Source organism: Staurois parvus, unplaced genomic scaffold (assembly GCF_062004578.1).
Source record: "Staurois parvus isolate SC_StPar_1 unplaced genomic scaffold, SC_StPar_1.0 ptg001352l, whole genome shotgun sequence".
NCBI lineage: Eukaryota > Metazoa > Chordata > Amphibia > Anura > Ranidae > Staurois > Staurois parvus.
This window is the reverse complement of record NW_028319148.1, coordinates 1,164,864-1,183,524: the sequence shown is the minus strand read 5'-3', so window position 1 is coordinate 1,183,524 and position 18,661 is coordinate 1,164,864. Positions and strand designations below refer to the sequence as shown.

General features: G+C 45.9%; 1 protein-coding gene across 1 annotated transcript in view; it reads left to right on the top strand.

Annotated features, from left to right (window-relative positions):
- Positions 1-18,661, top strand: part of LOC149436676 (uncharacterized) — a 54,022-nt gene that overhangs the window by 20,940 nt on the left and 14,421 nt on the right. Inside the window, exons 5-7 of the mRNA XM_089661604.1 lie at positions 9,597-9,731; positions 12,868-12,895; positions 17,971-18,005. Coding sequence (XP_089517730.1) covers positions 9,597-9,731; positions 12,868-12,895; positions 17,971-18,005 — 198 coding nt within the window. The remainder of the gene's footprint in view (positions 1-9,596; positions 9,732-12,867; positions 12,896-17,970; positions 18,006-18,661) is intronic.

The following is an 18,661-nucleotide window of genomic DNA, read 5'->3' as shown; positions in this document are numbered from 1 at the left end:
CGCGGCGAACCCCGAGGTCCCTGACGCATGTAGTACAAGCGATGTTTTCATTAACCACTTACCGTCCGCCCCGTTGGGCGGCACAGGTGTGCAAAATCACATATATATACGTGCTTACGCATTTCCAGGTAGGAGGTGCGCACCCTAGCCGCCGATCGCGGCCCCGGGTGTCAGTCACTGAGTCCCGGACGATGATTACACATCGGTGCCTGGTGATTGCCGAGGATCACTGGCAGGGAGGAGGGCTGCTTTGTTTACCAACAGTCCTCCTCCCTGTCAGCTTGGGCACACTGCTCTGGATTGCTGAGCAGAGTCATCCAGAGCAGTGTGCTTTACAGTGAAGCACATCTTCCACCCCCGACCCCACCCCCTAGCAAAACACTCCCAGCACCCAGTTACCCTTTGATCACCCCTCATTGTTAACCCCTGCCTGCCCAGTGCTATTAGTACAGTGTCAGTGCTTTTGTTTGGCACAGATCACTGTATTGGTGTCACTGGGGATGTCAGTGACACCAAGAAAGTTCCCCCCAGTGTCAGAATGTCCTCCTCAGTCCCGCTACAAGTCGCTGATCACCGCCATTATTAGTGTAAAAAAAAAATTCCAGTATCTATACTGCCTTTGTAAACTTTCAAGTAAACCAATTCATTTACGCGTGTTGGGATTTTTTTTTTTAGCAAAGACACGGAGCAGAATACATTTTGGCCTAAATTTATGAAGAAATTAGATTTTTAATATTTTTTTTACTGGATATGTTTAACCGCTTCTGCACCGCCCTATAGTAGAAATACTGCTACAGGACGGCACGGGTGCGCAAAAATATACGTGATTCGTGCTTCCGCGGTTTTCGCACCCCTCTCAGATAGCATCAGATTGCCCCGTCAGTACACCAGTAATCACATTTAACCCCTTGATCTCCAGGAACATCCTCATACACAATAAACCTTCATTGCTAGTATAGTGTCTGAATGGATCAATATCTTTGATCAGTACAGCAGTATACCAGCATTCACATTAGTATAGTGCCCCCAAGAACGCAGCGTTAGCGGGATCAGCCCCGACACCTGTCAGCACCTGCGTTTAGCCCCTACGCTTACCCCCCCTTCTCCCCCAGCAAGTGCAGTGTCAGTAGGTCACTGTCACTTGATACTTTGCACACAAAACCACAGTGTTGACAGAATCAGGCCTGATCTCTGTTAGCACTTGCTGGTAAATTTTTTGTAGTAGTTCAAGCAGTCCCTGACAGCCAGGTGCTCCATGGTGAGTCCCATAAGTGCAGTACAAGCTGGTGCGGTGGCGAGCACAAGTGTTGTCCTGCAGCCACCAAAGACTTTGAATACAGGCCCATAGAGCCCCTAGTGTCCTTCCGGATGTGCTTGCAAATCCCAATTGGCAGCCCACTAATTCTGCAGTATCTGTACTTCCCCAATTCACTGCCCACCCCGGAATTCAGGTGGAAACAGCAAATTTAACTACTCCACTTGATTTTTTGGAGCTGTTTTTCACGGAAGATCAGTATGCATTGATTGTGGATCAAAGCAATTTATATGCACAACAGTTTATTGTTGAAGTGTAACTCCACATATACCCATGGCTTGTGTGAGCAATATATTATTTAAGTGACAACTTTGTGTAAAAAAAAAACAAAAAACAGTTTTATCATTTTCCAAAAACTTGTAGAAAAAAAATAAATCTTCCATGGACTCAATATGCCTCTCAGCAGATAGCTTAGGGTGTCTGCTTTCCGAAAAAGGGTCATTTGACGATGTTTGCACTATCCTGGTATTTTAGTACCTCAAGAAATATGAAGGGCAGTCAGAAAGTAAAGGCTGTGTATATTCCATCACCTATACCAGGGGTGGGCAAACTTTTTGACTTGAGGGCCGCAATGGGTTCATATATTGGACCCGGGGGCCGGACCAAGAGTAGATGAATGATGTGTATGTGTCATCCATAGTAAGTATAGTAATATTCCCCCATAGTAAGCATAGTAATTAATCCCCCATATAGTAATTCATCCCCCATAGTAATTCATCCCCCATAGTAATTCATCCCCCATAGTAATTCATCCCCCATATAGTAATTCATCCCCCATAGTAATTCATCCCCCCTATAGTAATTCATCCCCCATATAGTAATTCATCCCCCCTATAGTAATTCATCCCCCCTATAGTAATTCATTCCCCATATTAATTCATCCCCCATATTAAGTCCCCAAGTCCCCCCTGTGTCAATTTACTTACCTTTGCTCCGCGCGTTCCTCTCGCCGTGTTCCCGCGCCGTTCCGGTCTTCAGGGCGGACTGTGAAAGGAGCCTAGCTCCCCTCACGTTCGTCACGCTGCCCCGCCTACACACATCCTGACAGCCATCCTGACAGTATCACGCTCCGCGGGCCGGATTAAAAGGTCCGCCGGGCCGTATACGGCCCGCGGGCCGTAGTTTGCCCATTGCTGATCTATACCATAGTTTGTAGACACTATAACTTTCACACAAAGCAATCAATATACACTTATTGGTATTTTTTTTACCAAAAACATAGCAGAATACATTTTGGCCTACATTTATGACAAATGTAAGTTTTTTGGATATTTTTTATGACAGAAATGAGAAAATATAATTTTTTTTTTCAAAATTTCTGGTCTTTTTTTGTTTATAGCGCAAAAAAATAAAAAGTGCACAGGTGATCAAATACCATCAAAATAAAGCTCTATTTGTGTGTAAAAGAGAACATAAATTTCATTTATGTACAGCATTGCATGACCGTGCAATTGTCAGTTAAACTAACGTAGCGCTGTATAGCAAAAAATGGCGTAAATTGCCGTATCTATACCATAGTTTGTAGACGCTATAACTTCCACACAAAGCAATCAATATACACTTATTGGGATTTTTTTTAACCAAAAACATGGAGCAGAATACATTTTGTCCTAAATGTATGACTAACTTTGAGTTTACTATATATTTGTTATAGCCAAAAGTAAAAAATATTGGGGGTTTTTTTCAAAATTTTCAGTCTTTTTTTGTTTAGAGTGCACAAAATAAAAAGCACACAGGTGATCAAATACCACCAAAAGAAAGCTCTATTTGAGTGAAAAAAAAAGTAATGTTTGGGTACAACATTGCATGACCACGCAATTACCAGTTGAAACAGAGCAGCGTTGAGTAGCAAAAAGAGGCCTGGTCAGGAAGGGGGGTAAATCCTCAGCATGGCAAGTGGTTAATCGCTCTCCATCCACCTACCCGCAATGAACTGTGGACGGACGGCAGCTACAGGACCAGCGACATACCTGAGCATTGTAACATTTGTACTACTCTGATGAAAGTTTTTTTTTTCCTTTAAATTGTAAAAAAATAAAAAAAAACTCTATTTTTCTTTTTCTAAACATTATTTTTCTAACTACTTGCCAACTGCCCTATTGTTTATTTTTTCACACTTTTTTATTTTTTCACTAAAACTAAATTCCCCTAGGTGATATGACGTTGTTATGATACGTTTTCTTTAAAGTGGAGTTCTGTTCCCCCCCCCGCCCCTGCTAGAAGAAAGTACAATTCAGCAGCTAAAAATACTGTAGCTGCTGACTTCATATTAGGGCACCTACCTGTCCAGGGATCCAGTGGTGTCCTCACCCCGAGCATATTCTTTAATCGGCTGTTGGGTTCTGTCCTGAGACACCAGCGGTGAAGCCTTGCAACCTCAGCCGGTTTGCTACTGCGCATAATGTCCCAGAGGGCTGCAGGGGGCCCGAACTTCCAGATCAGTTCGCTGCGATGAACGGAGTCGGAAGTGGGAGTGGGTACCTGTCAAACCCAAATATCCGATCCCCCCCAAAAGGTGCCAAATGTGGCAGTGGAGAGGGGGAGGAGGCAGATAAGCAGAACTTCCACTTTTGGGTGGAACTCCTCTTTAATGAGACATAATAAGTCTTTTTTTTTTTTTTGCCTCACATGCCCGTCATTGAAGCTAAAAATCAGATTGCACTCCATTAGCTTCTGTATTGCAAGGAAACTGCAGCAGGCAGTGTGAAGGGAGTTTTAAGGAGGAAGGGGGGGGGGGGTTCTAAGGAGGAGAGGGGGCTCTAGGAGGGGGGGTCTGTGGAGTAGAAAGGGGAGCCCTGAGGATCTTGAGAAGGAGAGGAGAGTCTGGGGGGGGGGGTATGAGGAGGAGAGGGGAGGTCTGGGGAGGGGGTTTGATGAGAGGGGAGGTCTGGGGAGGAGGGGGAGGTCTGGGCGGTCTGAGGAGCAGGGGGAGGTCTGGAGGGACTGAGGAGGAGGGGGAGGTCTAAGGGGATCTTAAGAGGAGAGGTCTGGGGGGGTGTCTGATAAGGAGAGGAGGGTTCTGAGGAGGTGAGTGGAGGTCTGGGAAGAGAGGGGGCCTGTGGGGGGCTCTGAGGAAGAGACGGGGGTCTGAGAATGAGGGGGTTCTGAGAAGAAGGGGGACCGGGGAGATGAGGGGGAAGGTGAGGGGCAGTCTGAGGAGGTCAAGGGTGACATGAGGAAGAGGGGGCAGTCTGAGGAGGAGAAGGAAGGTCTGTGGAGGAAATGGGCAGTCTGGGAGCATCTGAAGTGAAGAGGGGGGCCTGAGGAGGATAAGGGGGGGGGGGTCTGAGGAAGGATCTGAGGAGAGGGGAGGTCTGGGGAGATGAGGGGAGGTCTGGGGGTTTGAGGAGGAGAGAGGGGGGTCTGGGGAGAAGAAGAGGTGTCTGAGGAGGAGAGAGGGGTTTGAGATGGAGAGAAAAAGTGGTCTAAGGGTCTGAGGAGGAGAAGGGAGTCTGGGGGGGTCTAAGGAGAGAGAAGGTCTGGGGAGGAGAAGGGAGGTCTGGGGGGGTCTGAAGAGAAGGGGGGGTCTGAGGAGGAGAGAGGGGATCTGAGGAGAAGAGGGGGTGTCTGAGGAGGCAAGAGGAGAGGTCTAGGGGTCTGAGGAGTGTGGGGTCTGAGGAGGAGAGGTCTGGAGAGTCTGAGGAGGAGAGGTCCGGGGGTGTCTGAGGAGGAGAGGGGGGTCGGAGGAGAAGAGGGGGTGTCTGAGAAGGAGAGGGGGGTCTGAGGAGAAAAGGGGGTGTCTGAGGAGAGGGGGTTCTGAGGAGAAGAGGGGGTGTCTGAGAAGGAGAGGGGGTCTGAGGAGAAGAGGGGGTATCTGAGAAGGAGAGGGGTCTGAGGAGAAGAGGGGGTGTCTGAGAAGGAGAGGGGTCTGAGGAGAAGAGGGGGTGTCTGAGAAGGAGAGGGGTCTGAGGAGAAGAGGGGGTGTCTGAGGAGAAGAGAGGGTGTCTGAGGAGAAGAGAGGGTGTCTGAGGAAAAGAGGGGGTGTCTGAGAAGGAGAGGGGTCTGAGGAGAAGAGGGGGTGTCTGAGAAGGAGAGGGGTCTGAGGAGAAGAGAGGGTGTCTGAGAAGAGGGGGTGTCTGAGAAGGAGAGGGGGGTCTGAGAAGAGGGGGTGTCTGAGGAGGAGAGGGGGTGTCTGGGGAGAAGGGGGGGTCTGAGGAAGGGGGGTCTGAGGAGGAGAGGGGGTGTCTGGGGAGAAGGGGGGGTCTGAGGAAGGGGGGTCTGAGGAGGAGAGGGGGTGTCTGAGGAGAAGGGGGGGTCTGAGGAGAAGGGGGGTCTGAGGAGGAGAGGGGGTGTCTGAGGAGAGGGGGTGTCTGAGAAGAGGGGGTGTCTGAGGAGAAGGGGGAGTCTAAGGAAGAGGGGTGTCTGAGGAGAAGAGGGGGTGTCTGAGAAGAGGGGGGTCTGTGGAGGAGAGGGGGTGTCTGAGGAGAGGGGGGTCTGTGGAGGAGAGGGGGTGTCTGAGGAGAGGTGGGTCTGAGGAGAAGAGGAGGTGTCTGAGGAGAAGAGGGGATGTCTGAGGAGAAGAGGGGGGTCTGAGGAGAAGAAGGGGTGTCTGAGGAGAAGAGGGGGTGTCTGAGAAGAGGGGGTGTCCGAGGAGAAGGGGGGGCTCTGAGAAGAGGGGGTGTCTGAGGAGAAGAGGGGGTGTCTGAGGAAAAGGGGGGGGGGGTTCTGAGGAGGAGCAGGATGGACGGAAACTTAGTACTTGTACTTACAGATCACACTCTGAGGTAGCTGCTTCTCCCTTCTCTCTCCAGTCATGTGACATGACAAGGGGGGAGGGGAAGCACAGCAGTCTGCAGTTCTCAGCCCCTGCTCTCTACTGCCACCTGCAGGCTGGAGGGAGAAAATCCCCTCTCCAGCTGTAACTCTCGGCCACTGTTCTTTCTGTCAGGAGTGACAATCGCTCCTGTCAGTGAGAAGCAAATGAGTTTCCCCATAGCCATGTCATCCATGTGTGCAGTGTGTGTCAGGGCACAGTGGGCCCCCTTTTCTTTGGGGGCCCCGTGTGTACCACACACCCTGCACACATGGATGACACGCCACTGGCTCTGACACTCCAGGATCTGAGAGGAGAAAAGCACACAGGGCAGCTATGCCCACCCCTCTCCTCTGCTGCCTGTTCACAGAAACATTGATATTTTGATAAAATGAATAAACTCTTTGCCCCTGGATCATATCCTCAGTCTGTATGGTGCAGCTGCTGAGCATCTCCCGCTGTCATTAAGGACACTATACAGTGCAAACAATGTCATGTATTCTGCAATATGTCAATCTTGTGCAATTTCATACAATAAAGTTCTTAAATGTTTGTGCAACATCCTGAATGAATGAATCATTAGCTAAATTAATAAATTACTCAAATGGATGAATCCAATTACAATGTGAATCAGTGTATATACACTGCTCAAAAAATGAAAGGAAGACTTTTTAATCAGAGTAAAGCACCAAGTCAGTGACACTCCTGGGATATTGATCTGGTCAGGTAAGTAGCAGAGGGGGTTGTTAATCAGTTTCAGCTGCTTTGGTGTTAATGAAATTAACAGGTGCATCTAGATGGGCAACCATGAGACAACCCCCAAAACAGGAATGGTTTTACAGGTGGAGGCCTCTGACATTTATTTTCCCTACTCATCTTTTCTGACTCTTTGTCACTAGTTTTGCATTTGGCTAGGGTCAGTGTCACTACTGGTAGTATGAGGTCATACCTGGACCCTACAGAGGTTGCACAGGCAGTCCAACTCCTCCAGGATGGCACATCAATACGTTCCATTGCCAGAAGGTTTGCTGTGTCTCCCAGCACAGTCTCAAGAGCATGGAGGAGATTCCAGGAGACAGGCAGTTACTCTAGGAGAGCTGGACAGGGCCGCAGAAGGTCCTTAACCCATCAGCAGGACCAGTATCTGCTCCTTTGTGCAAGGAGGAACAGGATGAGCCATGCCAGAGCCCTACAAAATGACCTCCAGCAGGCCACTGGTGGGGATGTCTCTGACCAAACAATCAGAAACAGACTTCATGAGGGTGGCCTGAGGGCCCGACGTCCTCTAGTGGGCCCTGTGCTCACTGCCCGGCACCATAGAGCTCGATTGGCATTTGCCATTGAACACCAGAATTGGCAGGTCCACCACTGGCGCCCTGTGCTTTTCACAGATGAGAGCAGATTCACCCTGAGCACATGTGACAGACGTGAAACAGAGCGCACTGTCCTTGTGCATTACTATGATAATATGAAATTTATTATAAAGATACATAAACATACTCACAAGCCAAAAAGGTAATAAAAACAGAGACAAGAAGTCAAAGGATGCCAATCGTGGTCAGCATAGGTCATTTGGTAAAGTTCTAACGCGTTCTAAAGTTCTAACGCATTCTAAAGTTCTAATGCATTTCAGGAGTCGAACTCCCTTCTTCAGAGCAATAGAAGAAGGGAGTTTGACTCCCGAAACGCATCAGCACTTTACCCGAGGACCTGTGCTGTCCATGGTTGGCATCCTTTGACTTCTTGTCTTTTTTTTTTTTTTTTTTTACCTTTTTGGCTTGTGAGTATGTTTTTGTATCTTTATAATAAATTTCATATTATCACGGTAATGCACGAGGAGAGTGCGCTCTGTTTTGTTCTTTTCTGAGAGGAGCCCTAGAGGCGAGTGTATTCCTTTATTCCAGCCTGCTAGATGAGGCACAGATTTGTCACTGTGCAATAGTAACAATTGGATGAAAGAGAAATTAGCAGATAATATTCCTCAACTGCAACTTCGGAGTTAAAGTTGTCTGCGTGCAGAGTCTATACACCCATATGGAAGAAAAATATATTTGAAATATATCTTAAAAATATTCTTCCCAAATATATTGACATATATTTGAAATGCTACAATTTTGGCCGTATTCAAAATATATTTCAATAATTGAATAAATATAAATTATATATATATATATTCTGCTTTCCAGACACACTTCCCACTCTGTCAGTAGGAAATTAAGTGTTTACTCTGCACTGAACACTAGAGGGGAAGAAAGGGAATCTCAGTCTGTGCAGCAAACGTCCCTGATTTACAGAATGACATAGCCTGAACCCGGCTACATAAGGAACCAACTTCCATGCACATGTGCAGGCATTTAATCTTTAACCCCTTCACGCCGATGTAACACAAATGTGCGGCCTCGCAGAACTGGGCTTTTTTCCTTTGGGCCGCATATTTGCGTACCTGTTTTTGTGCTGGGAGCGCGCCGCATGCCGCGCTCCCAGCACAAAGACCGTGGTGTCACTGAAAGCACCAGCTCCCGTTCTAATGATCAGGACCCGTGACACCCGATTCCGGGTCACGTGATCGCTGTGATAGCCTCTGATTGGCTAGCACAGTGATCAGTCACTGTACAGTCTGGCCCCCTTGTTTGTTTTTTTTCTCTTTCTATGAATGAAGGAGAGAGATACATTGTATCTCTCTACTTCCTGGCATAGAGGGAAAAAAAATTTTGCAAAAAAAAGATAAATATAAAAAAAATAAATACAAAAAAATTTAAAAAATATCTAGATCAAGGTTTGATCTAGTTCAGTGCCAGGGTTAGTGTTTGGGTCAAGGCCAGGGTCAAAGGTCAAAAGGTCAGGGTCAAAGGTCAGGATTTTAAAAATAATGTATCAGTGTCAGTGTCAGTGTGTTTTAGGTAAAAAAAAAAAAACTAAATAAAATGCGCGCTATTGTTTCTGGGCTGTACTACAAACAACAAATAACATACACATATTTGGTATCGCTGTGATCGTCAAGAGCTGGAAAATTTATTTTGGGTTGTTTGGTGGTAGGTTATAGTCGTAACAAGAAACACAGCTAAATGAAAATTTTTTTTTTTTTTACTATTTTGAGCCAGTTTTCCTTTGATAATAACAAAAAAATCAGGAGATATCCATTGCCATTTACCACCAAATGAAATCCCATTTTGTCCTGAAAAAAAAACGCGGTATAATCCACCCGGATGTACAAAGTAGTTGTGATGATATGGACGGTTTTACTAACACATTGCAAAATTGTGCTTAGGCATTTAGATTTGTTTTACCCTTAGGTGTGAAGGGGTTAAAGACGATGTCAGAGGAAGAGGACATTGAATTGCTCGAGGTATCCACTATGTGAAGTAGTTCTGCCAAACTTGATGTGTACTTTATGGTGTAAGCTCTGGGGTCTTCTACTGTATTGAAGTTCTGTTTAAAGCAGCTTGTATTGTAGGTTTGCTGACCACATTATATTTATTTATTGCAGTATTTTTTAACTTTTTGCTTTTCTTTTTTTTTCCTGGTCAGATGCATCTTCTGAAACAGAATCCACCAGTAATGGAGAAAATGGGAAACTTTCCTACCAAGACCTCATAATCATTGTTGTCATCTCCTCAGTAACTATCTTGATAGTCTTTATAGTGATCATTTTGAAGGTAAAAGGTGAGTAAACCTAATGTCACCTCTTTTGCTTTTAAGACAATTTAGATTTTTAAAGAGGTCGGTATTCACAGGCCTAACAAAAGGCCATCTTTCTAACCCTAAACAATGCCCATCCGTCAGTTATCCACTATGGCCTCTTTTACATGGATGTTCCGGTCGGGTCCACCTACCGTTTTTCAGGTGGACCTGATCAGGTCCTGCATTCTCCTCTATGGAGCGGTGGATGTAAATGGACATGTGTCCATTTACACCCTCCGATATACAATCTGATCTGACCCGCAAAAAAGGGACGAATGGGGATCCAATTCCCCTTCCGTATGTCGGATGGAAATGGAGAGGTGGTCTGTTACCATCCGACAGCCCATTGAGGAGCTAATGGAGAGATTTTCCTTCATTTCCTGTCTCATAGCCAAAGCAGGGAGTGAGAGCAAATCCCTCCAAAGTGAGGGAATCTCTGGTTATCCCTGGAACTAGTGTCGCCTCTATTCCTGTTCTGGTGACAACCCAAAATGTGGGATTTTCTTTCACTCACAAGTGATAACGGTAAACAGGACAAATAGAGAAGGTGATTCTCCCTAATGGAGGCACAGACAGCAATAAAAACCTGACAGGTGTTCTAATCTCTTCTCTAAAAATATTTTGCCTTTAATACTCTGGATTTGCAAGTTAAATATAGTGCATGCTTGCTTACTTGTGTAGCGCCCTCTATAGTGATAGGCTTTGTCATTTTGTTAGAGGCTGGGTAGGTGGCTGGGATGAGTCAGCCTGGGAAAGAGGTAGAGTGAGTTCACCTCAGAACAGGCTGGGAGGCTCTACAGGTCAGGGTTTCTGGAGCCCTCCCACCCTTCCAGAAACGAGAACTTTCTGAAAGAGGGGCGGGGGAGGAGGCCCAGATTTGCATATTTGGGGGAACTTGGCCAATCCCCAGGCAGAAGGCCAGGCATGGTGGCTAAGGGTTACCCTTAAATGTTGTAGAGCCTGTGCAGCAGGGGAGTTGTTGCTGGAGTCGGGTGGAAGATGGATTGAGAGGAGGCTGGAGTGTGAAGCCTGGCAGGGGGCCCCAAGGAGGGGAGCCTACCTACAGGCTGGATGCTGGACAGAAGAATCTCCACTGCCCAAGATCTCCTAGGGAGGACAACCTGTTATCCAGGAAGGAGCCAACCCAACATAAGGCCTGAAAGCAACTGCAACCCATCAGGCTAATGGGATAGGACAGTGAGAGTACTTCTACACCCCCTGGGCCAGACAAAGGGAGAGCTCGATCAGGTGCCAGACCCAACTAATTCCAATCCGGGATTGCTTAAACCAGAGCTTTACCCAAAAGGGAAAGTTCCACTTTAAGGCTTCGTCCCCCATGCCCAGGATTGGCACCTTTGGGGAGTTGGGGGGGGGGTTTACCTGAATTTGACAGGACAGTGTGAGTACTTCTACACCCCCTGAGCCAGATAAAGGTAGAGTGCGATCAGGTACCAGACCCAACTAGTTCCCATCCGGAACTACTTAAAGCGGAGCTCTACCCAAAAGGGGAAGTTCCGCTTTAAGGCTTCGTCCCCCACGCCCAGGATTGGCACCTTTGCGGAGTTGGGGGGGGGGGGTTACCTGAATTTGACAAGACAGTGTGAGTACTTCCGCAATCAGGTACCAGACCCAACTAGTTCCCATCTGGGACTACTTAAAGTGGAGCTCTACCCAAAAGGGGAAGTTCTGATTTAAGGCTTCATCCCCCACGCCCAGGATTATCACCGTTGGGGGTGTTACCTGAATTTGACAGGTACCCGCTCCCACTTCTGCTGCAATCGCCTAGGCCATGGATGTCAAACTGGTGGTCCTGCAGCTATTGCCAAATTACAAGTCCCAAGCATGACTCCCAAAGGCAGAGGCATGATGGGACTTGTAGTTTGGTAACAGCTAGAGGGCCGCCAGTAGTAACACCTGTCTTCTGCCCTGCCAGCAGTAACCCGTCTTCTGCCCTGCCAGCAGTGACCCCTGTGCAATGCCCTGCCAGTAGTGACCCCTGTCTTCTGCCCTGCCAGCAGTGACCCCTGTGCAGTGCCCTGCCAGTAGTGACCCCTGTCTTCTGCCCTGCCAGCAGTGACCCCTGTGCAATGCCCTGCCAGTAGTGACCCCTGTCTTCTGCCCTGCCAGCAGTGACCCCTGTGCAATGCCCTGCCAGTAGTGACCCCTGTCTTCTGCCCTGCCAGCAGTGACCCTTGTGTAATGCCCTGTCAGCAGTAACCCCTGTCTTCTGCCCTGCCAGCAGTGACCCCTGTGCAATGCCCTGCCAGTAGTGACCCCTGTCTTCTGCCCTGCCAGCAGTGACCCCTGTGCAATGTCCTGCCAGTAGTGACCCCTGTCTTCTGCCCTGCCAGCAGTGACCCCTGTGCAATGCCCTGTCAGCAGTAACCCCTGCCTTCTGCCCTGCCAGCAGTGACCCCTGTGCAATGCCCTGCCAGTAGTGACCCCTGTCTTCTGCCCTGTCAGCAGTGACCCCTGTCTTCTGCCCTGCCAGTGGTAACCCCTGTCTTCTGCCCTGCTAGCAGTAACCCCTGCCTTCTGCCCTGCCAGCAGTAACCCCTGTCTTCTGCCCTGCCAGTAGTGACCACTGTCTTCTGCCCTGTTGACCTCCCACCCTCTGCCTCCCCCTGACATTTTTTACTGCACCCCCACATTGGACAGGCTAGATCTGGCCCTGATATAATCCAGGTTATTGGAGAGGGGTGCACATACGTCTGCTATTCTATGGCTTGATGGAGTTCATCATTAAATAGGCAAGGTTAACCAGCAACAGCTTATCGTAAATGTTACCATTCATTCTTTCAGCAGCCAACCCTACCTGACATCCTCTATTACTGTTGGTGTATACCACAGGATCACTTGCTTATGTAAGACATGTTTCATCAATGAGTTCTCATAGAAAGTGAAAAAATATAAACGCAAACTTCACAAATGTTATATTTGTATGTGGATATGTATGCTTTTACTTTTGGTGGATTCTGTTTAACCTGTGTAAGGTTACTGGTCAATGTCATGTCATTGTCATGGTCAGTGGCACTGCCAGTGCTCTCTTTCATCTACACAACACGTCTTTCATGTTTTTAAAACTTTTTTTTAAATTCTGTCTGTTCATTCCTTGTAGGTGTCATTTGTAAAAAGAAAACATATCTGTAAGTATGACTTTCGCAGATCTTCAATCTCCTACAATTACATTTAGTTTTTCTTAACTTACAATGATGAGCCATATGTTACCCAAATACTACCCTACCCGTGCCCTCCGCTCCTCACAGGACCTCCTACTCTCTAGCTCCCTGGTCTCCTCCTCCCACGCCCGATTGCAGGACTTCTCCAGGACTTCCCCCATCTTCTGGAACTCACTACCCCAATCCATCAGACTGTCACCTACCCTCCTCACCTTCAGGCGCACCCTGAAAACCCTCCTCTTCAGGAAGCCTACCCCAACTTCACCTAACACCCGACCTCACCTAACAACTAACCTCCTCCACTCCACCCACCACTCCATCCCCCACAGCCATCTCCTCCTGTACCACCTTCCCCTCCCTCCTAGATTGTAAGCTCGAAAGAGCAGGGCCCTCGAACCCCTCGTGTATTGTATTGTTACTGTCTTCTCTCATGTCATGTCCCCCTTGCTACTGTACAGCGCTGAGCATACCCTTTGGCGCTATATAAATACTGTATAATAATAATAATATTTTGTAGAACAATTATGCTTTCAAGTACCCTTGTCATTACACAAATTGTTTAAACCCAGGCATACCTGTGTAGCACGACCCCCTTAACCACTTCAAGTCCGGACACTTTCCCCCCTTCCTGTTCAGGCCAATTTTCAGTTTTCAGCGCTGTCACACTTTGAATGACAATTGTGCGGTCATGCAACACTGTACCCATATACATTTTTTAGCATTTTTTTGAGACAGATAAAACTTTATTTTGGTGGTATTTATTCACCACTGGGATTTTTTTTTTTTTTGCTATATAAATGAAAAAGTCCAAAAATTTTGAAAAAAGGTGTTTTTCTTATAAAATTTTGCAAATAAATAATCTTTCTTCATAAATCTTGGCCAAAATGTATTCAGTTATCTTTTTAGTAAAACAAAATAACCCAAATTAGTTTATAACCAAAAATTATAATTTTTCTACATTTATTTTTACATTTGTATTTTACTTTTTTATATTATTATTTATGGTAACACTGTACTACTTGTGGGGGGTTGTGAAGATTTTTTTTTTTTACGCTGATTGCTTTTACACCCATAAAGGCTGTAAAAGCAATCATTTCTCCTTCTCTCTGGCTGCATTCCTGCAGCCATTGAGAACTACTGTGTGAGCTGTGATTGGTCACAGCTTGTCACATGGTACAAGTCTGTTGTGAATAGCCCTGTACCATGTGACCTCTGTGATCATTCACAGATTTCACAAGTAGTAAGCAATGATGTCAGAAGTGACATCTTGCTTACTACTCTTCATGTGATCACTGATTGGCCAATCAGTGATCACATGATCGGGACCTCACAGAGAGGTCCTGTACAACAATCGGTGTTCCACTGTGTCCAGAGGACACAGCGGGCACCGGATCGCGGTGCTGCGCACTCACAGGGAGTGCACACAAGCAGTGGGTGGGGAGACCTTTTATAAACGGTCACCCGACCCTGCACTGCTCCCATCCTGCCATTTATATACATGGGCCGGACGGGAAGTGGTTATGGGTCGCTTAGTAATTTTGGGTTCCCTGTCAATCTGGACCTCTTGCTGAAAGCCCAACCTCTGCTGACACCACCGTGCTCTTGTGATCAAAATAAATCACGACTATAAAATGGACTCACATACAAGTTAGTATAAACCACTATAAAGTTTATATCGGAATTAAAGGTAACTTGGTCAAAAAAGAACAAAATGACATTGGTATATACAATCACTCTTGGTAATTGTGAGCAAAAGTAACAACATTCATCGTAAAGCAACAATAACTGTTAGCAGCCTGCTTTTAGAAATAATCCACTGTCTCCAATCTGAGGGGACTACTGAATCTCAAGTGAGCAAGAACAACTATCAAGAAACGGGAAAGCTCACTGTGGGTCCTCAGAACTAGATGACAAGGATTAGATGTGAAATAAAGAGAATTCTCATAAAAAATTAAGCAATGCCCCTTTAAGAGCACTACAGTGTCTTCTGCGTGCTTGTTGGGGCCCAGTTGGTATGAAATTGAGTTGAGGTGTGGAATATAGTTCCTCAGGATGGTAACACAAGGATAGTGAGGGAAAAGAGGAGATTTAACACTTTTCCTCTTGGTGGTAGAGAATTAGTGTGGGGTCCCCTTTAAGGCACTAAACATAGGGCGGGCTTGAAGTAATGAATAGCAACAATTGGCAACAGTGTCTGTTGACAAAGACAACTCCCTCTGAATATCAAGGCAAAATGAACAGTAGTAGGAATCCTGCTTTGTTGAAAAGGGGAAACTTCTTGTTTCATTTGGCACTGCTGTATCCTGGCCTGCAACTGTATGCCCTGCGGTCAGCTTGTACGAGAAACTGTAATGCAGATGTATCCCAACGATGGCGGCTGGGAGAACTAGGCCACAAACTGAGGCAAGTATATGTAATGTTCACAATCAGGGGTGGACTGACCATTTGGAAACTCGGGCACTGCCCGAGGGCCCGGGGTCAGTAGGGGGTCCCATGAGATGCCCCTGGTACCTTTTTCATAGGCTTTTTTTTGAGTTTGGGCAAGGACACAGGGGCCCTATGATCCCTTATTGCCTGGGGGCCCCATGAGTTGTCAGTCTGCCCCTGTTCACAACTATGTGCAGGTAGATAGTAGAGGTGGCAAACTGTCAGTATTCACTTGGCTAGTGGGTGCATGGGTCTCTCTCGCCCAAACAAAGTAGTCCTACCGATCATAGCAGTCTCTTTCCCTGCAGATAGGGTCAGTCCACGGACTCTTCGGCTCAGACTGGGTGGTCAGTAGGCTCTCACCACTCTTCCTCTCTCCAGGCCTGGCTCTGAGGCCTAATTCAGCACTTCAGCCATCAGCACTTATCCTTCAGTCTCTCTCCGCGCTCCCCAGGCCAATGTCCCGGTCTTTGATATTTATATGCCCCTTCCCACACACTACCTTTCTTGGGAAATGTAGTCCCTGACCCCCCTGCTCACCAGCTCCTGCTATTCAGCGTACAAGTTCCAGAGGGCTGTTTTGTCCATGTGACCCTGAATGGCAGGCCACCGCCAATTAATGTCCATCTTAATGTACTGCAAGTAACACTTCAATGGGTTACACCAGTAGAAAAAAAGTGTACATATCAGGGGCGGACTGACAGCTCATGGGGCCCCTGTGTCCTCACCCACACTCAAACCACACCCAAAAAAGCCTATGAAAAGGTACCAGGGGCATCTCATGGGGCCCCCTACTGACCACCGGGCCCTGGTACATACTCAGTATGATGCCTATGCACCGAATTCCACTCCATTCCTGAGAAATATTCTACTAATGTCCAAAGGGAAGCGGGTCACTACGGGAGTGTCAATTTCCAGGGACTTCTAAAGCTCTCACCGGTTCCTCCATCTGACTTACAGGATACATAAGTAATGTGGAGGTCAGCAGGAGAAACCAGAGAGAACTACGGGGGACCTGGGAGAGCTTTGTAGTGTTTGGTGGTACAGGGAGCAAGAAAGGTGAGTATGTACATTGTTCTTTATTATAAATGTATTGACTTAAACAATTTCATATCACAATGGGTTTCTTTTAAAGGAGAAGTACATCCAAGGCTCTTTTGGCTGAACTTCTCCTGTGACCCGTTTTCGGCTGACAGTGGGCTGAAGCTGGTCCAGGCTGGGGAAAGATCCCGACTTTAACCACTTCAATACCGGGCATTTATACCCCCTTCCTGCCCAGGCCAATTTTCAGCTTACAGCGCTGTCGCACTTTGAATGACAATTGCGCTGTCATGCAACACCGTACCCATATGACATTTTTATCATTTTTTCACACAAATAGAGCTTTCTTTTGGTGGTATTTAATCACTACTGAGTTTTTTTATTTTTGATAAATAAAACAAAAAAAAAACTTTTGAAAAAATATGCACTTTTCTTCGTTTCTGTTATAACATTTTGCAAATAAATAACATTTCTTCATAAATTTAGGTCAAAATGTATTCTGCTACATTTTTTTGGTGAAAATAATAATAATAATTGAATTTGTATTTTTTTTCAAATGTTTCTATTATTTTTTTTAATTTGTTTATTAATTTTTTTTAGTATTTTATTTTTCAGCACACTGTGACCAAAGCAATACAATGTTACCATAGTGACATTGAACTACTCTGGGCAAGTAATTGGGATTTTTTTTAACACATTATGATTGCTAATACCAATGTATTTAATTGATATTTGCAATCATTGTTACTGAATGAAACTGATTCATTCAGTCTTTTGTTGTGATTAGGTGTGATTGGGCAAAGCTGATCACATGATACAGATCGGCTGTGATTGGGCAAAGCTGATCACATGATACAGATGGGCTGTGATTGGCTCTGTCTGTATCATGTGACTGCCTTGACCAGTCACAGCTAACAACACAATTGTATACAATGAATGGCATGAATGGAAGCCACCCATTGTATACTATTGACATGTGATCTGCTGAGATTGGTCACAGCGATCACATAGATATTAACATATCGCAGTTAGCATAGCCCTACCTTTTTATGATTTCATACTTTGTTTGGTTGGGTTCCAAACAGGGGCGGACTGACCATTCGAGCACTCGGGCACTGCCCGAGGGCCCAGGGTCAGTAGGGGGCCCCATGAGATGCCCCTGGTACCTTTTTCATAGGCTTTTTTGGGTGTGGGCAAGGACACAGGGGCCCCATGATCCCCTATTGCCCGGGGCCCCATGAGTTGTCAGCCTGCCCCTGTTTCCAAAAGTTTGGCAGCAGCGCTTTAACACTTTTTCATATTATTTTTTTTTTCTTCACATTCTTATTCATTTCTTTCACATGGGAAATAGATGTCTGCATTAATTATCACAATATATATTTGTAGGTCACTTTATTTTGCACAATGAAGAACCTGCTGTGGCGCAGTTCATCAAAAAGTTTTTTTTGTCATATTAGAAACACATATAGTGTGTGACCTGCTAAATGTTCACATTTCAATTTATTTTGATTCTTGCACTACATGCTCTGCGATCTTTTGTACAGAATCTAAATAATTGTCTTTTTTCATCCTAGTTCAGAACATCAGATGGACAGCATTCAGGCTGCAGGTGAGGGTACAGCAACTATCTACCGAAATAGTGATCATTTAACCCCTCGCCCTCCAGAGGCTTTCCCCCCTTCCTGACCAGGCCATTTTTTTGCGATACGGCGCTGCGTTACATTAACTGACAAATTCAGTTGACTGACAACGTTGCGCTGTCATGCAACGTTGCACCCAAATTAAATTTATGTCCTTTTTTCTCACAAATGGAGTTTTTTTCAGTGGTATTTGATCACCTCTGCATTTTTTATTTTTTTACGCTATAAACAAAAAAAACGACAATTTTGTAAAAAAAAAAAAAAGTTTTTGAATTTTTGCTATAAAACATGTGCAGTAAAAAAATTTTAAAAATCACATTTCATCATAAATTTAGGCCAAAATGTATTCTGCTCCATTTCTTTGCTAAAAAAAATCCCAATATGTGTAAATTAATTGGTTTACCTGAAAGTTATAGAGTTTACAAATGGCGGTATAGATACTGGAATTTTTTTTTTTTTTATAATACTAGTTATGGTGGCGATCAGCGTGACTGCGGCAGGCATTCTGACACTGTGGGGGGGAACTGACTTGGTGTCACTGACATCTCCAGTGACACTAATACAGTGAACAGTGCTAATAAAAAGCACTGACACTGTACTAATGACACTGGGCGGGAAGGGGTTA